Source organism: Ranitomeya imitator, chromosome 5 (assembly GCF_032444005.1).
Source record: "Ranitomeya imitator isolate aRanImi1 chromosome 5, aRanImi1.pri, whole genome shotgun sequence".
Classification (NCBI taxonomy): Eukaryota; Metazoa; Chordata; class Amphibia; order Anura; family Dendrobatidae; genus Ranitomeya; species Ranitomeya imitator.
In genome coordinates, this window is record NC_091286.1 from 568,213,260 (window position 1) to 568,226,279 (window position 13,020).

Genomic DNA, 13,020 nt, shown 5'->3' on the forward strand with positions numbered 1-13,020 from the left:
ACCAGAACCAAGTTTTGCATTTTTGAGGATGATTTTGAGAGATTCTGCTTGGCGCCTGCTCTTAAAAGTAGTAGTGAACATACTTTAACTTACATTGCTTTTTTAGATCAGACACTGAGCAGAATCTCGTCAAATCCTCCTCATAATCTCTAGAATTGAGAGTCCTCAGTGGTTGATACCGTTTAATGGGTTAGCCATTAAAAGGTATCAGCCAGTGAGGACTCTCAATTCTAAATATTTTTCTATCTACTGGCTAACACGGTACCAAGATATATATCTTTCCTCATAATTTCAAAACTCTGACTTTTGAGGATTTTAAGTTTTAACTTAGCCATGAAGCACATTTTGGATTGCTGCATGTGTACAATATTAGAACTATTGTCAGCACATGAATGCAGCGCCAGAACCACCGTCAGTACATGAATACAGCATCAGAACTACCGTCAGTACATGCATGGATGTCTATCCATGTTGTGATTTTTATGATTCCATGACTTATGCTTTTTGGGGTTGCCATTTCAGTGTTGTGAGAAGTGTAAATTTATTTATCTATTCTTGTCCATGTAAGTTTTTTTTTTAACCTGTTGTATATGCCACTTTTCTCCTGAATGTGAAGGTGATTTATTTGGTTCCTGCGTCTCTCCATTCCCAAGATATGGCCCCCTCTTTCCTGTATGTAAATCTAATCTTTCTAGCCAAGTGGGTGTGGTCTTTGTTTCTCCTATATGGCAGTCTTCTAGCGGACCATGCCCAGTTGGCTAATAAGATTAATGTACAGGGAGGAAGGGGCCATATCTCAGGGATGAAGAGGTGCAGGAACAAAATAAAAACAACAGCAGATTCAGGAATACAGCGGAATCTACCCTTAGTTAAAAAAAAACCCAACATATTTACATATTCGGTTCACATAAAACTTGAATATTTGAGAAAGTGATAAAAAAATATATTAAAAAAATGTGCAGCACTATTTTATCCAATTTGTGCCATTTTCTTTAAACCTATTTTTTTTAAATAGTTCATAGATCTACTAAAATATTATATGTACTTATAGGTAAAAGTGGATTCTTTAGGTATATCTCAAAAGACTCATCTGAAAGTAGACGTTGAAACTGGAAAACTTATCATCAAGAAAGCAAAAGATGGGCCAGATGAAAAATTTTACACAAGCAAGAAAAGTATGTTTTTTTTAACCCTTCTGTTCTGTAAAGAATACCTCTGTCAATAGATTATATAAGAAAAGTAATAAACATTAATATAAAACAAAAATAAAAAAGCAATTTGGAATAATAAATTTGTAGATTGCTGCATTTTTGGGGGGCTTTCTCTTAGGCTTTGTTCATATTGTATTAGATTACCGTACTTATATTCTGTGTATACAACTCTATGGCCCGAGTTGAACAAAGTTTTTACGCCCCAAAAAGTTTTGTAAAATCTTTGAAAGTTACAAACTTTTGGCGCAATTTGGTCTTGTTCCACCATTTTGTGATTCTAAAGCCAGCTTGTCTCATCTTCGCAGAGATGGGGCGGGACCAGGGTCGTGATGATACAATGGAGTGAGGTTTCTGGCATGGAGCATGGGGGCGCCACTCCACTCATCACTCTCCAGACTCGAGCAGAGGCGTGCAGCTCTTTGTGAATCAGGAGCATCTGACTCCACCACGCACCCTCATCGAGACTGGCAGGAAAATCGTCGGTCTCGATGAATCAGGAACTTAATACGTAGACAAAGTAGAAAGCATTCTCTAGAATTATTTGGCATGACTAGGATGACAGATGTTTCTGCAAATTTATGCTAATTCCTGACTTCTCCTTTGCTTATCACCCCAGTTCTACAACTAATTAAGTCCCAGAAATTTCCAAATAAATTGACAATTGTACTGGAAACTGAAAAGGAAAAGATACAGCGTAAAGAATACATCTTTGCTGATTCTAAGGTAGGAAACTCTATGAAGTCCTGAGTATGTAGATTTATTCTTGAGATCCACTTCATAACTATCGTAAGCAGATAATACAACATGTAATGTTTTATTATAGTGATGGCGGCTTTCAGTGGATGTTCCCTTATCAGTACAGAATATAATAATCTGCCTTTAAAAATCATCAATTTCTTTTGCTTTAGTCGAATCGTTTTTCTGTGGATTTACTAAAGTTTAATATGATATATAATACTATAATAAAGTGCAAACAGTGGATAGTACTCATTAATGTCAGTTCAGCAGTACTTTATGCACATAAGTTGTATCTTTAGGTCCACAATGGGTGAGAAAAGGTCCTGTTTTCATAAGATGATGTGCTGCCGAGAACGATGATTTTTAAGGCTGCTAAAAAATCATTTCACCCGACGGTCGAGCGTTTTGCTCATCTGTCAGGTGATTGGCAGCCTGTGAACACTGTCGCATAAATGCACCTGAGCTTTATCTTCTTACACAATAATATACTGTATATTATTCGGCAGCATCTATTTCCTAATACCAATCCTAGTATTCCTTGTCCACTTGTCACCGTGAAGAGCAGACGGTTTCTCAAAGATAGCAACTTCTAATGAGGCCAAGTAGAAATATCAAAACTGCAACATTAAAGGAAACTTGTCTATATTCATCCTCCCCGAACCGCAGGCAGCATGATTGTAGCCAGGTACCGTATGTTTTCCTACAGTGTTTCTGAGAAAGCATAGTTTGGTGAGCCGTCTCTGGACTGTAGAGAGAAAAAACTGGTCTCTATGTAATAGAGTGCAGGGTTGAGTATGTCACCACGAAACAGACAGACCAACTGTTGGGGGGAATTCATTAACAGGGACAATATTCTCCTCGCAGGGAGAAAACAGTAGAATATGAACTGAAAAGATAACGGTGCAAAATATGGGAGTCAAACAGTGCAACAGAATTAAGCGGGATTTCTTGAGAAAAAGAACACTTATCAGTCTGATGAGGACTTGCTTGAAGGGTCGTCTTCTCCAACGTAGGCACCAGGAAACAGCGGCACTTGTCGTCCCTCTGTTGTCCGTGGGCTGAGTAGTCTCTAGGAGCCCGCTGCCTGGGGTTTCGAGAGTTAATGTGTTATGCACAGGCTCTGAGTCTTTAGCTTTTGCAGCACAGCCTATCCCGGGAAAACGATGGTCAGTCTAATATTAAGTCTCTTAACAGGAATCAGGGGCTCTGCACTGATACTGTGGGTACCAGGGGTCACAGTATCTGCACTGATACTGTGGGTACCAGGGGGTCACAGTCTCTGCACAGCCACTGTCTCTGCACAGGTGTCAAGGCGCCCCTCTCCAGTCACACCAGAGTCTGCTTTCATGTACTCACAAGTTGCAGTCTTTCTGGGCAATCTCCCTTCATTTGTCCTCTGACCGGGAGCCCTCTCTCCTCCCCGGAGCGCAGCTGCGTCCTGCCCTGACCACTGCACACTCTGCTCTGCCACTTGCGTGCGCACCTTTCCCGCTCTCTGCCCAGCTTCCTTCCTGTCCCAGTCTCTAAGTCTGCCCCCTGGGGAACTTGTAGCAGAGCTCAATGGTTCCAGGCACAGAGCAGAGAAGGTAACCGCCCCCGGACTCTTCTTGTGTTCCACCTCCTTACATTTACAAACAGACATAGGAGAGTGTTCTATAACTGATGAAAAAATCAATTAAACTTGCGCTAAGAAATGCATATAAAAGAGGGCCAAAAAATAAAGATAATTGTAATTTACCTGATGAGGAGGAAGCAGATAGAAATAAATGAATGATGACGTTGCTTGTATTTAATGATGGGTACACTATACGAGGTCTGGAAATGGAGACATATAAATATAAAAAGTATCGAAAATATATGTGTAAAGATTGCGGGAATCCTATAAATCAATATCCACAATCATAACACCCTAAAGTAAAACAAAATAATTCCGTCCTAGTGGATGCACATGTCAGAGGACCTTGAAAGAAGTCGTACCTGCCGCAGGATGCACATCAGGTGAACGTAGATAATGCCAGTAAGAAGCAATGCAGGTAAGTATTGCAGATGAAGATACCTTCACCGTCCTTTGCGGAGATTAGGAGCGCTGGCGGTAGTTCATAGCGTGCTGTCCCGGCCGGTGACAGCCGCCGCAAGAGAAGGAGCGTGTGCGAGGAGCGCGGCACTCAGAAAAGCTGTAGTTGGCAGGACCTGGCAGGTTCACTGAACCTGTTTTTAAGTACACTTAATATTAATGATTTTTATCTTCAATTTTCAGCATCAATTAATAAAGAAAGTATTCATTTTTTAGATCTTGATATTTTTATTGAAAATGGAAAAATTCAAACACGTACATATAATAAACCAACAGACTCAAACAGTTATATTTCTATGGGCAGTTGCCATCTTCCAAGATGGCTACTTAATGTCCCTCGTAGCCAATTTATGCGTATAAATCGTAATTGCTCTAGACATACTGATTTTATTCAGGAATCAGATACCCTTATAGATAAATTTGTAAATAAGGGGTATAATCACAATTACTTATTGGAAACGAGGGATGTTGTTAGGCGCATTCCTAGGGAGCAACTCATCACCAATAAGATTGAGGCAGATGATGAGTGCAATGATGGTGATAATAAAATATCTATCCCAATCATTACACAATATAGTTCTAATACCCAAATATTGAGAAAGATTGTGAATAAACATTGGTCCCTTTTGCAAGATGATAAAGTGATTGGGGATAAATTATATAATTTTCCACGTTTTGTATTCAGAAAAGCACGTAATTTGGGATCTCTTATTGCTCCCACTGTGCGATGCCCAGCTCCAACACAGAAACGTATAGGCCCCTTTAAACAAATTATCAAAGGCTTTTTCCCATGTCATAGGTGCAAGATGTGCAAGTCTTTGCGTCCAACTAAACAAAAGTTTATAACATCGCACAATGGTATACAAGTGGAGATTACTGATTTTATTACTTGCACTACTAGAGGAGCGATTTATTCAATTGAGTGCCCCTGCAAGAAATTGTATGTGGGACGAACCAAACGCCCCCTTTGCAGGAGAATTCAAGAACACCTACGGAACATTAAGAGAAAATACGATGAACATCCGCTTTCTAGGCACTTTGCAATTCATCATAAAGGCTCCATAAATGGAATAAAGGTAGCTGGAATCAAACTAGTCCGTAAAGATTGGCGTGATGGGGACTATATTAAACAAATGTCCAGAGAGGAGACTCGGCTCATTTTTGAACTAGACACCCTGAAGCCTAAGGGGTTAAATAATGGGATTGAACTTTTTGCGTTTGAGTGACACGAGGGGAGGGAGCCAAGACTATTTAATACCAGCAGAGCACAGCGGGAGCCCACCCTGAAGAAGGATTCCGTGGTAATCCGAAACGCGTTGGTTTAATTTTGGCTCCCCCAGTGCTCCGTACCTCCGACAGGGGCACCACGTGACTTACTGGACACGTGACCCGAACATCACGCAGGTCCTGCCAACTACAGCTTTTCTGAGCGCCGCGCTCCTCGCACACGCTCCTTCTCTTGCGGCGGCTGTCACCGGCCGGGACAGCACGCTATGAACTACCGCCAGCGCTCCTAATCTCCACAAAGGACGGTGAAGGTATCTTCATCTGCAATACTTACCTGCATTGCTTCTTACTGGCATTATCTACGTTCACCTGATGTGCATCCTGCGGCAGGTACGACTTCTTTCAAGGTCCTCTGACATGTGCATCCACTAGGACGGAATTATTTTGTTTTACTTTAGAGTGTTATGATTGTGGATATTGATTTATAGGATTCCCGCAATCTTTACACATATATTTTCGATACTTTTTATATTTATATGTCTCCATTTCCAGACCTCGTATAGTGTACCCATCATTAAATACAAGCAACGTCATCATTCATTTATTTCTATCTGCTTCCTCCTCATCAGGTAAATTACAATTATCTTTATTTTTTGGCCCTCTTTTATATGCATTTCTTAGCGCAAGTTTAATTGATTTTTTCATCAGTTATAGAACATTGTCCCTGCGTCCTCCTATGTGGTAAGGAGATACTTGCTGCTTTTTTATGCTATATCACTAAGCGCCGCTACATTACTTTATAGACATAGGAGAGACCTGTCAATCAACTAGAGTGCTATGTTGAGAAGCAGGTGGGACCCGCCGGACTAGTAACAGCTATTCCCACAGTAGGGTTCCATACCTGGCTGCCATTGTGCAGCCATGACCTGATGGCACCTGTGATTGGGACAGGTTACCTTTAATGCCAAAGAACATCACTTATTTCAGACCTGTATGATCCTTACTCATATCCTAAGTAACAAGACACACCTTGAGTATAGATCCTGTACTACAGATCCTCCTCCACTCCTCTGTTGTTAATTATGGTAATCTCACAAACCAATTAAATCAACAGAACCAATGCAAAAGAGAAGGTAAAAACATGAAAACTATAGTTTTTTTTTATATCAAATAATAATTTAAAATACAGTTTAAAGGGAATCAGGTATTCGCTACCCCATCTGTGAGCAACATAAGGTAGGGGCCAAGACCCTGTGTAGGGGCCAAGACCAGTGTGTCACTTACTAGGCTGCTTGTTGTTGATTTCATAAAATCACTATTTTATCTGCTGCTGATCTACTAGTTCTCTGAATGCGAAATACCCCCCCCCCCCTTTGCCCACAACACTGATGCGTACACTGTGCATAGGCAGAAAACTGCCAATCATTGGTACGGCGGAGTTATACAGAGCTTTTGAATATGGTGGACTACTTGGCAGCAGGTTTCTAATCCTCTAATGATAATCTCCTGCTGATAAAACAGTGAATGTGTAAAAACTACAGCAATCAACCCAGTAATTGATGCATCGCTAGAATCAGGGTCTATGTGAGTCGCCCCCCAGGGCCGTGAGGTACTCGGTACCGGCTCTGGTACTTAAGGGGATGTCACAGTGGCTGTGAACCAGTCCGTGGCCTTGGGCGTCCAAATATATAGGAAATGTTCTTAAAGGGATTTGTAATAAAGTTTGTGTTCGTGATGCCACCTGTGGTGTTCAGTTAGTGGGGACCGACGCTGCTTAAAGGGGTCCTCTGGGGTGATGTTATGGCAGCTAGATGGTATAACTTCCCACAGGTGAAATAGGTCCCTAAGGCTCCTGGTGTATAGATGAGGATGGTGAGAGGTGCAGTGAAGAATGGAGGACACAGGTTTGTAGTCTTTTTAACTCCAGGCTTCAGGCAACCACAGTCCAGGGCACCAGATCACAGGTACAGGCAGGGTCCGGCCGGCTTGTAAGCAAATTCAGAGTCCCCTTTATAAGGTGGAGTTAGAAGCCTTCCAATTAGTGCGGTAATGTTGTAGTGCCTTACTGCCTATGGCTTCTGGCAAGGTCCTCACAGTTCTCTCTGTCCTCCATGTGGGTTAGGACACAAACCCGTATGACAGGTGGCTCGAGCCTTTTTATAGGGTCTCTATCATGACGCGGGCTCTATGTGCCACTGTGTCTCCTGGGTACTAGGGCGGACAGGTTACTTGTAATAATCCAGCTGTCCTGCCGGTTTCTGCTGTGCCTCCTAGAGTCTGACACAGCCTTGGTCTTCCGGCTACCAGAATCTGCGCTTGGCCAGGGGGTAGCCCAACCGCTGCTGTGCTCCCCTGGTGTCACTCTCCTGTGCTCCACTCTCCTGCATGCCCACTAACGCTGATCTTTCTTTCTTGTTCTCTCAATCCTGGAGCTGCAGCACCTCCAGCTGCCCAGCCCCAAACATGTCTCTCTGCCTCAGACTGCTCCAGTCTGCTGTCTGTCCAACTGCCTTTCCCTCCAGACCAGAATGTATTTACAGGCGAGTTCCCCCCTAAACCAGATTTAGAGCTCCCCCTTCTGGTCTGGAGTGTGAACATGTTGTGTGCATTGTTATTACCTGATAAAAGAGATCTTCCTTCACTTCCAAGCGAGACATCACTCTCCCCGTGAGGAAAGCAATGCCACTGTAACAACCAGGACCCTGGGGTGGTACATCTGTCTCTACATTATGCTGCTTTTGGATTAGGTAGTAAGAAACTGGTGATAGATTACCATTAATGTACAATCCAGTCCTTATGGAAATGTAGTATTTTACATAAGAATCCACAACCCTTCCTGCTAAGAAGAACACTTCCCTGGCCTCTCTGCTGCTGGTTACTTACTCTTTCAATACCATTAAATTGGAAACTGGAGAGACCACTTGTGTGGGACTGAAAACATTTTTGTGAGGCATTTAAAGGACTAGGTCTAAAGCCCCTACTGGCAACAAAATACTACGAGTAAGGAGCTATATGTCTGAAACACATCAGGCCAGTAATGGTGTTGCTTTCATCAATGTTGGTAATTCAATGATTTTACTTGGACTTAAAACATAAGGTATTTAGCTGCTCTCTAGCACTTGTCTGCCCTCCATTATTTGGATTATTGTTACTGCAGGAGAACACGTGCACAGAACAGTGGTGCGCTGGCCAAAATCCATACCTGGCAAGCATTGTCCACTGCCTCTCCTATTACTCTCTGCTGCTTCTCACCTTACTGATTACTTGTATTCTTCTTAATCCTTTTTCCATCTCTAATTTCCTGAAGAATATTGAATTAAGCATGTAATCAACTAGAATTATAAGCCAGACACCTTAATATACACTGTTCAGCTATATCATTAAAATCACCAAACTAAAATACTTTAGATACAACCTGAGATACCAACACAGTTCTAATCCATTTAGTCTTCGACTATACGAGACCTTTGTAGGGGCCGAATAGCAGAAGACCCTTTAAATCCTTTAACTTGGGGCCTTAAAGAGGTTTTTCAACCTTGGGGTACAAGTCTGCAGTCACTCTATGTGACTTGTGAATCCTCACAGCGCTCACAATGCATGCTGTCAGGATTTGCCAGTGCCGGGAGCGATTTGCATACTAGCAGGCACATTCCGACTAGACGAATCTGGCCTTGCTTAGTTCATTTGTACTGCGCGAGGCACTGCATGTCTAGTCGGCATGTGACCATATGTATACAAATCACATACTTACAGCTTCCAGTGGAGAATCCTGACCATGTGTACTGTAAGCGCTGTGAGGATTCACAAGTCTGCAATCACATAGAGTGACTTCAGACTTGTACCCCAAGGCCAGACAGCCCCTTTAAAGGATGAGACTTGTTTTTCCAGCACATCTCTCGGATTGCAATCTGTAGGAATTATTTTTTACCAGCATTTTGTGCTTTTATTTGATGACTATTACAACTGTCCAGTATATGAACAACTTTTGATAATATAATTAACCTTTCTACTGCCATACAGAAAAGGGAAGGATTCTGTCAGCTACTCCAGCAGATGAAGAACAAACATTCTGATCAGCTGGAACCCGACATGTTGACTATCTTCACAGGGACGTGGAATATGGGTGAGTTATGATCTCTTGCGTAGATACTGAATTGGCTGTATCTAGGTTATCAAATACTTACAGGTTGTGACACTTGTAACAGGAGATGCTCCTCCACCAAAGAAAATTACCTCCTGGTTCCTCTGCAAAGGGCAAGGCAAGACACGCGACGAGACGGCCGATTACATAGAACATGACATATATGTGATTGGTACCCAGGAAGATCCTCTGAATGAAAAAGAATGGGTGGAAATATTGCTTCGCTCCCTAAATGAGATCACAAATGCTGAGTATAAACTGGTAAATACATCGGCCAAGGAACTGATGACTACATGAAATACATTGCAGATGCTATGAGATAACGCAATTATCATTGTTACTTAGATTACAATTCAGACACTCTGGAATATACGAATTGTTATCCTGGCAAAGCAAGAACATGCCCACCGAATCAGCCACATCTGCACAAACAGTGTGAAAACCGGAATTGCCAATACACTGGGTAAGAAACGGGAGAGAATGTGCATTGTTTTTCTGCATGTAGGGTCTGATATTGACTCTAAGGCCGCGGTCACACTTGCCAGCATTAATACCCGACACTGCCGCCGCCACTCGGGACCGGAGCATTCACCTGCATAGAATTACATGCAGCCGCACACTCTGGTCCTAAGTGCCAGCGGCAGTGCCGGGTATTGATGTGAGAGACTCGCGCAAGATTTTTGTATCACACTCGCAAGTGAGACCCCGGCCTAATAAATGTCCCCATTCACATTAAACGAACATCTGGCAGATCCGTCAGTTTAGCTGGGATTGGCCATCTTTCTAATGTGTATTGGGGTGTCCCATCTCTCCCTCCCTCCATAGTAAATGTTGGGGTAAAGAAGGATCAGGCATGTAGATTTCACCATGCCCAATCCTTTGCTCTTATGGGAAATCTTAGCCCAGCATATACAGGAGGGAGAAGGGAGAAAAAGCTAAAGTGTTTGGGAATCTTAATTCTATTAATTTATGTCATGTGTTCTTGTACATAGGCAATAAAGGAGCAGTTGGTGCCTCATTTATGTTCAATGGGACATCGTTTGGTTTTATTAACAGTCACCTTACTTCAGGGAGTGAAAAGAAACTCAGGTACCAATTACTTCTTCTATGTAGACACATCCACACATTTGTATTTGCGGTTGCCTATGTTAAAACATACGTCCATCATTTTCTACTAACAGAGCCAGGGGTCCATTGGATCTTTATAGCATCTGGGAGCAATGTGAGCTGAGCGGTATCTTTATATAGACAAGTACAATTATATTAATTGCAGTCTATAAACCGCAGATTAACCTGGGGAGGATCATATAACTTGGGCTGACTGATGTCAGGGTCTCCAATCAGTCCTCTAGTGTCTGCAGATGGTACAAACTTTTTTCCTGGCTCTCCTGCAGGTAGCTCAGCTGCCGATACAGCTCCGAGTGCAGGGAGGACTGGGCATGAGCGGGGTCCATGGCTGAAGCAAACTGTTACGCCCAACAGTGGTGTACGTGGTTCGTGTACCCACTGTGCCACAGGGCCAGGCCTGCCCATGAAGGGGTGTAGCTAAGCGGCTACCTGGTGTTCACCGGAGCTCCTGATGTTGGAGACAGAATGGGCTGCGGGTCACCACCAGGTACCTCTCCTAGGCAGATCCCAAGCCTGCAGCTGCCGCCCAGGGATCAGGTTCACTGACACTGATTAAGGATTAGGACTCTGTTCAGACTAGTAAGTTCTGGCACCTCTAGAGGACGGTTACTGACATGGAATCAGGCTACGTTCAAACTTGGCTGATTCAGAGACTCGTTTTAACAGGACTGATAGAAAAGGACCAGGGGACAAGGTTTCAGGCCGCACATGGAGAATGGGAGCAGGTTCAGGAACTGGCCGCACAAGGAGCAGGGGAGCAGTTTCAGGTTCTGGCCGCACACAGACAAGGGGAGCAGGTTCAAGAACCGTCTGCACACAGAGCAGGGGAGCAGGTTCAGGCGCTAGCCGCACACGGACCCGGGGTTCAAGTACAGGACATAGGCCACACACTGATCAAAGGTTCGGGTCCAGGACGCCGGTCGCACACAGACCAGGGGTTTGGGTTCAGGACACTGGCCGCACATGGACCAGGGGTTTGGGTTGAGGACAATGGCCGCACACGGGCCAGGGGTTTGGGTTCAGGACATGGTCGCAGGCAGAGCATGGGTTTGGGTTCAGGACATTGGGTGCACACAGACCAGGGGACCTCACAGATTCAGTGAATATGCCAGGGTCCTTGCATGCCGGGAAACTGTGGATACTGGCAATAGTGTTACAGCTGTCACTCAAAGAAGAGGGTGGGAGGTAAAAATAGAGGGAAAGCAAGTAGTTGGGAAGGTGCACTTAAATATTTGGCAACACCAAGGTTGCAACGAGTGCCTGTACTTTGTTTGAACAGTCATTCTGTGCTGACATTCCATTTAATGACCTGTTTTTTGAAAAGTCAGGGCAGCAGGGAGGTGTGCAATGCAGTATATCTTGGCTCAGCTGATCGTCTGGTTTTAATTGAGGAGCCCTCATTATGACCCCTTGTTATAAACATATTGGATGGAACCTCACCTACTGATTCAAATTTACGATGGTCTGATAGGCGTCTGCCCCTAATATAAGTGTCTGTTTTTTTTTTACTACTTTCTCTAGTTTTCTACATAATGCAGTGTACCTCACATTCCATGGAGCTTGCGGGTATCTGTGGAGAGACAGGATGCTATCATAATCCGTCCATCTGTTGTTTTCTCTCAATTAGGAGAAAGCAGAATTACTTTAACATACTGCGGTTCCTGGTCCTGGGTGACAAGAAGCTGAGCCCTTTCAACATCTCACATCGATTTACTCATCTTTTTTGGCTCGGAGATCTTAATTATCGTGTTCAACTGCCGAACAGTGTAAGCGGTATAGATAATGGCAGCCAGATCTGCCCCAGCTCGGAATCATTACATTAGTCCACAAGCCATTAGCTTACTATAACACTGTGTTTTGTGTACATATTGGATATAGAGGCTTAGTATATGAGTTATATATTAGCAGACCAATTTAGTTCTATTTTTGTCTGTGTAATTAATAGGAGGCAGAAAATATAATTCACAAGATCAAACTACAGCAACACCAAGAACTTCTGCCCAATGACCAGTTAAATATGGAACGTAAAGAAAGTCAAGTCTTCCTCCACTTCAGTAAGTAATGTCAGGCAATGCTCGAAATTTAAAGACAACCCCATTTCACCTTGATACAGATTCGGCTTCTGATTTCAAGTGATCAATAGTGATGAGCGACCATTCCAACAGGTGTTATCCGAGCATGCTCGTCCCAGCAACTGCATGTCAAATACAGGGATTGACTATCAAACAGGTAATCCCTGCATGTGCTGCAGCTGTCAAACAGCCATGAGACAAGCATCCGCAGGGACTCGAACATATTTTTTGAGCACGCCGAAGACACTCAGCACCCGAGCGTGCTCAGATTACAACTTATCGAAGCATGTTTGCTCATCGCTAGTGGTCAACTCATCCCTGTGTCCACCATAGGCCCCAGTTGTGAATTTGTAGAATTTTTTTTTCAAGACACTTTTTTTTTTCGAATAGTGGTTTTCTTCAAAATGGCGCAAGATTTCATGAATTTTA

The 13,020-nt window shown here is 43.3% G+C and overlaps 1 protein-coding gene across 1 annotated transcript in view; it reads left to right on the plus strand.

Moving 5' to 3' along the window:
- The window catches only part of INPP5D (inositol polyphosphate-5-phosphatase D), a 259,560-nt gene that overhangs the window by 183,011 nt on the left and 63,529 nt on the right, over positions 1 to 13,020 (plus strand). Inside the window, exons 9-16 of the mRNA XM_069727768.1 lie at positions 1,052 to 1,175; positions 1,828 to 1,934; positions 9,271 to 9,373; positions 9,456 to 9,652; positions 9,737 to 9,854; positions 10,384 to 10,480; positions 12,147 to 12,285; positions 12,465 to 12,573. Of these exons, the coding sequence (XP_069583869.1) occupies positions 1,052 to 1,175; positions 1,828 to 1,934; positions 9,271 to 9,373; positions 9,456 to 9,652; positions 9,737 to 9,854; positions 10,384 to 10,480; positions 12,147 to 12,285; positions 12,465 to 12,573 (994 nt within the window). The remainder of the gene's footprint in view (positions 1 to 1,051; positions 1,176 to 1,827; positions 1,935 to 9,270; positions 9,374 to 9,455; positions 9,653 to 9,736; positions 9,855 to 10,383; positions 10,481 to 12,146; positions 12,286 to 12,464; positions 12,574 to 13,020) is intronic.